Raw genomic sequence first — 5,918 nt, 5'->3', positions numbered from 1 at the left:
ATCAATTTGGTTAATACGTATTTGCACGATCGAGAAGCGATCGGACCAGGCGAAAAGATCGATAACAAGATTCGATTAGATATGATCCGATAGGCTAATTATTTATCGTTTTAGATTAATTTTAATAGGGTTGTACAATATAAATTTTGATTTCAACTGAATTAATTATTTTGCAATAGCGTAGTTTAAGCTCTCCAACATGCCGGGTCCCGTTGAAAGGACACTTTCAACCAATCCCCAAGCGACTCCATGCTCAGTGGGTGGTAGATCGAACGGGTAAAGCTGGTGGATCAGCGTGGTCGTCTTGTTCGGTGTGATGATCAATGGGTAGTGGGCAAATCTCGGTGATTGCCCGTCGATATGTCCCGTGCGCAGTTCGGACCTGAACCACACGTACACGCCCGTCCTTGCCTGGAAACGTCTGCTCGATCCGGCCAAGATTCCAGCGCATAGGCGGCGTGTTGTCCTGTTTGAGAAGCACCAGGGTTCCAACGTCAATGTTCGGTTGAACGACTGGCCATTTCTTTCGATCCTGTAGTTGGGCTACATAATCACGCGACCAAGCTCTCCAAAAATGCTGAAGACGTTGTTGCATCTTCTGGAAAGAATCAAGTCGATTAATGGGAATGTCACAAAGATTCGGCTCGGGGAGAGACTGAAGAGGTTCTCCCACGAGAAAGTGTCCAGGGGTTAGCGCAACGACGTCCGCTGGGTCCGATGACAACGGAGTGAGTGGACGAGAGTTCATTATGCCTTCCACTTGGACGAGTAGCGTGTTGAAGTCATCTATGTTGAGCTGAGTATCTTTGATGACCCGATAGAGATGATATTTAAACGTCTTCACGGAGGCCTCCCAAAGGCCCCCGAAATGCGGCGAACGCGCAGGATTAAAATGGAAGGTTATCCCATTGTCTGCGCAATACGTTAGCAGTTTGCTGGACTGGTGGATGGCGTTGAAATTCAAACGATTTTCTTCGAGTAGACGATTGGCACCAACGAACGTCCGGGCATTATCGCAGTAGATATCGGTTACACGTCCGCGACGCCCGACGAGGCGTTTTAGCATGTTCACGAATGCATCAGACGTCAGACTATACACCATGTCGATGTGTACAGCTTTCGATGCCATGCAGACGAAGATGGCGACGAATACCTTCACCGGCGGACCGCGACGGTTCGGAGTTTTTACGAAAAACGGACCGCAATAATCAACACCGCAGTTGATGAACGCGCGCGACGCCGTTACACGGGATGCTGGTAGTGGTCCCATGACCTGGCAGATGCTTCGTGGATTGCAGCGAAAACAGGTGATGCATTGTCTAACTATTTTCTTTGCTAGATCTCGTCCCCGAATAGGCCAAAAACGCTGCCGCAGAGTCGCAAGGAGTAGTTGTGGTCCTGCATGCAGCATTCGAACATGAGTTTGTTTAAAAATAAGAACGGTCAAATGAGCTTTCTGAGGCACCACTATAGGGTGCTTAGTGTCGTATGGGACATCGAGATTGTGTAAGCGACCAGCGATTCGAAGCAAGCCTTCAGCATCAACAAATGGATTGAGACTTTTTAGCTGTGATTTGAATTTGAATTCCTTTCGGGTCGGTCGATTGTCTTGCACGAGGAACTCAATTTCTGACGAAAAATATGCTAGTTGAGTTTGCTTAATCAAACATTTTAATGCTCTTTCCATCTCAGCATATACCAACGGCCCAAATTGACGATTTTGGGGTTCTTTTGTGCGACAATTTTGAGCAAATCTCAGCATCCAAGCAACTTTGCGTTGCAAACGAAAGAGAGTAGAATGCTGTTCTATGAATTCGGTTACCGTAGATGTGGTGGAAACGACAAGAGAAACAACTGTTCGGCCTTCCTCGGTGCGAGCTTGTTTGTGAAGTGGCGACAGTTCGATAAAATTTTCCGGCCAAGCACTCGTATCTTGTTGAAGATAGGGTGGCCCATGCCACCAAAGATCGTCGGTTTTCAACTGCGAAGGCATTATACCCCGTGAGATTTTGTCAGCTGGGTTTAATTCGGAGGGAACGTGACGCCACATGCTGCCTCCGGTTAGTCGATGAATTTCGGCAATTCTATTGGACACGAACACTTTCCAAGATGATGACGACGATGCGATCCAATGTAGAACAATCGATGAATCGGTCCAGTATGTAATGGGACAGGTCCACTTGGTTGACTCGAGCACAAAATCTGCCAATTGCGCTCCGAGAACCGCTGCGCATAGTTCGAGGCGAGGAGTTGACAATTTACGAAGTGGACTCACCCTCGATTTTGACATCACTAAATTGCACGATTGCTCACCAGTAGCAGAAATAGACCTCACGTAAATGCAACACCCATAGGCACTGTCAGATGCGTCTGTGAAGACATGTAATTCGAGGGTGCGATAATTGTCCACTAAAAGCCGTCTTGAGATTCGAAGCATCGAAAGGGTTTCGATTTCAGCACGATACATAATCCACCATTTTTGATATTCCACCGATAGCACGTCGTTCCAGTTGAGCTTGTCCGACCACAAAGCTTGCAAGAATATTTTGGCACTCACGATTGTTGCTCCGACTAGTCCCATCGGATCGAAAAGACGCGACATCTCTGAGAGCACCAGACGTTTCGTAATCGGCTCTGACGATGAAAACTCGGGGACATTGAAACTAAATTCATCCGATAAGGGATGCCAAAGAAGACCGAGAGCTTTTACCGAACCCGATTGGCTGATTTCAAGTTCAGTTCGAGAGTCCCGAAGTGGTTCAGGAATGTTGGATAAAACAGTCGCACTGTTGCTGCACCATTTTCGCATATTGAAACCGCCTGAACGTAGAAGGTCAATTAACTGGCGGTTCGTTTCCACCAACCGATGCTCGTCGTCGTCCCCAGATAGATAGTCATCAACGTAAAAGCACCTTTTAACCATTGAAGCTGCTAGCGGGAAATTAGCTGCTTCGTCCTCAGCGAGTTGATTTACGACGCGTGTGGCAAGGTATGGAGCAGGTGCAGTTCCATACGTCACCGTTTTCAAACAATAAGTCTTCAGTTCCTCGTCGGGTGATTTGCGAAACAGGATGAGTTGCAACAAGCAATCCGACGAATCTACCCATACTTGCCGGTACATTTTCTCGGCATCCGCAGTCACTGCGTACCGAGGCAAGCGAAAATTGACGAGTGTGCTCACGAGTGGTGGCTGCACCGTAGGCCCGATGTAGCAAAGGTCATTTAACGAAATGTTGTTGTTGCCCCTGCACGAGGCATCGAAAACCACGCGTGTCTTGGTGGTAGTACTGTCGGGTCGCTGGATCGCATGATGAGGAAGATAGAAGTGAGGTTTCAATAGATCGGGCTCGAATTCATCCATATGCCCCAACGACAGGTACTCATCCATAAACTTTGAGTACTCAACATGCAACGACGGATCGGATGACAGCTTCTTCTCAATAGCGCGAAATCTGCGTTCGGCTATGTTGACCGATTCTCCCAAAGATTCAAGCATTTCCTCCCGAACCGGTAAACGCACGACGTACCGACCGTCAGAGGCTCGACGATGTGTCTCTCTAAAATGATTCTCGCAGTATAATTCCTCTAATGAGAGCGCCTTACCTCTCTCGAAGCTTTCCACTTCCCAGAACTTGCGCACGATCGACTCCAGGTTGTCGATCGACGAAACGTTGCAGACAACGGTTGACGTCGGTTGATTGATGGCTTCACCGGCGACAACGTATCCAAAGACGGTTTTGCGTAGCACAGGCAAACCACTGCCGAGGGTAAATTGTTCATTTTGCAAAATCGAAAAGAAATTTTTGATCCCGATAATCAGTTCAACGTCATGAGCTATATTGAACTTGGGATCCGCAAGGGGGAGGTGGCGAGGTATGACCCATCTCGATATGTCCACATTAGCAGTGGGTAGGATTCTTGTGAGCGATGGCAGAATCAAGAAATCCATGCTGGTAGTGTACGATCCAAATCGTGAAGACACTGTAATTGTTGTTTGGTGGTTCACTTTTTTGACTGATTGGCTTATACCGTACACTTCAATATTAGTTGATATGCGTTTTGAACACAACCGTTGCGCGAGAGATTCGGTTACAAAATTGGCTTCGGAAGCGCAGTCTAATAAAGCGCGGGCGAGAATGTAACTGCCATCAGCGTGCATAACTTTTACATAGGCAGTAAGCATGAATACAGACGACATGCATGCTTTCGAAACGAGAGACTGGCTACTTGGGAGGGTTTGGCAGTTTGTAGCTTGTGATGAGCTTGACGGTATTGCAGACGAAACCGACGGCGGACGATACGAATTCGAACGAATTTCAGGCCCATCCGACGACGACGGGGCCAGTCCCGTAACCCGAGGGACCACGTGACATTGATCGGCAATGCACGCTACCGACGACGGCGACTCGTTAATAGTAGCCGGTTGTACGGCATGCTGACAATGTCCAACCTGAGCTGCAACAGTTTTGTGGCTATTCGAAGCAGTTTGCGAATTTAAATGCAACAAAGTATGGCGGCGTCTGTTGCATGTACGACACGGACCAGCAAAGCAATTTTTCATCAAATGTGACGATTTTAAACAATTCAGGCAAAGCCCTTGCCTTTTAGCCACTTCAAAACGTTTTTGTGGTGTAAGCTTCTTAAATTCATCGCACTGCGACAGTGTGTGCGATTGCTTACAGAGACAGCAATTTGGTAAATTATCACTAGCGGTAGCAGAGTGATACGAAAATGTTTTCGACCGGGCAAGCTTGGACTCGTGCTTCGATTCTGGTTTAGCAACAGATGGTGAATTTTGGGAGAGCGAGATTGATTGGAGAATACGAGAACGTTTCTGGATGTAAGCCACAAGATTTTCATACGTGGGTCGCCTATCATCCTCAAGCTGGTTTTCCCATTCCTTCTGCGTGACTGGATCTAGCTTGCTGCTTAGCAGCTCAACAAGAAAGGAATTCCAATGGTCTTGGGACTCCTCCAATTTATTCAGCACACAAATGTGCTTGTCGAATTCGTCGGCCAGACTGAATAGAGCCGATGAAGATTCCTTATGCACCGAAGGAGTGGCCAATAATGCCGAGAAGTGTTGCTTTATTAACAGATTCCTATTGTCAAATCGCTTCTTGAGCAAGTCCCAGGCAATGACGTAGTTGGCTGCTGAGACTGCTAAAGATTGCACAAGTCGCAATGCATCTCCCTTCAGTACAGTTTTCAGATACTGGAAATTTTGCACTGCCGAAAGTTGAGAATTGATGTGGATGGTGGTGGAGAAAAGATCGTGAAAGTTCATCCACTCATCAAAGTTTCCACTGAAGTCCGGTATTTTTAGTTCAGGGAGACGAACAGAGGGAACATGGGCAGGTGGAGAACCAGGAATATTGGCTGGTGTCTCAATTTGTTCTTTCGCGATCGCTAGTTTACCCGCAAGAGAGCCCTTTAACTCGAAATATTGATTTTCGAAATCCGCTCGCTCGTCCGCGAGATCACTGGATAATTCGGTTTCACATTCGATTTCTGACTGGACATCGTTAAATTGCTCCCACAGGCTATCTAATTTTTCAATGCGAAATTTAAGTTGCGGAAAATCGCGATCGTAAATGTAATTGGCATCAAATTCCTTTATGAGTTTCGCGGATCCAATTATGTTGTTCCGTCGCACCAAAAGCTTTTTGGTTTTCTTTGTGTGTTTCATTGTTTGCACAAAATGGACGAGATTTCAATAGCACACACAAAAGCCGATTTATTTGTATAGAAACAATAGCTTGTTGGACTCACCTGATGGTTTGTGAGCGTTACCTGGCCTCCTTTGGCTATACCTGCGTTCCTTGTTCGAAAGCGACTTCCCTAAATCCGTGTAGATGTCCAGGTCGAAAGAATATTCCGAGCGATGGCTTATCCGGCTGACGAGATCCGGGCGACGA

At 46.9% G+C, this 5,918-nt stretch overlaps 1 protein-coding gene across 1 annotated transcript; it reads right to left on the bottom strand.

Moving 5' to 3' along the window:
- Nucleotides 1–253: 253 nt before the first annotated feature.
- On the bottom strand, nt 254–5,689 carry LOC128735696 (uncharacterized). Its single transcript, XM_053830180.1, has one exon. It carries the CDS (start codon nt 5,687–5,689, stop codon nt 254–256), a length of 5,436 nt encoding a protein of 1,811 aa, XP_053686155.1.
- Nucleotides 5,690–5,918: the final 229 nt, after the last annotated feature.

Source organism: Sabethes cyaneus, chromosome 2 (genome assembly GCF_943734655.1).
Source record: "Sabethes cyaneus chromosome 2, idSabCyanKW18_F2, whole genome shotgun sequence".
NCBI classification, from domain to species: domain Eukaryota; kingdom Metazoa; phylum Arthropoda; class Insecta; order Diptera; family Culicidae; genus Sabethes; species Sabethes cyaneus.
The sequence above is the reverse complement of the archived record's forward strand: the minus strand, read 5'-3'. Positions and strand labels throughout refer to the sequence as shown.

Bases quoted from the DNA above. Each gene is read 5' to 3' on its own strand.
- LOC128735696 (XM_053830180.1), bottom strand. From the start codon at position 5,689: ATGAAACACACAAAGAAAACCAAAAAGCTTTTGGTGCGACGGAACAAC.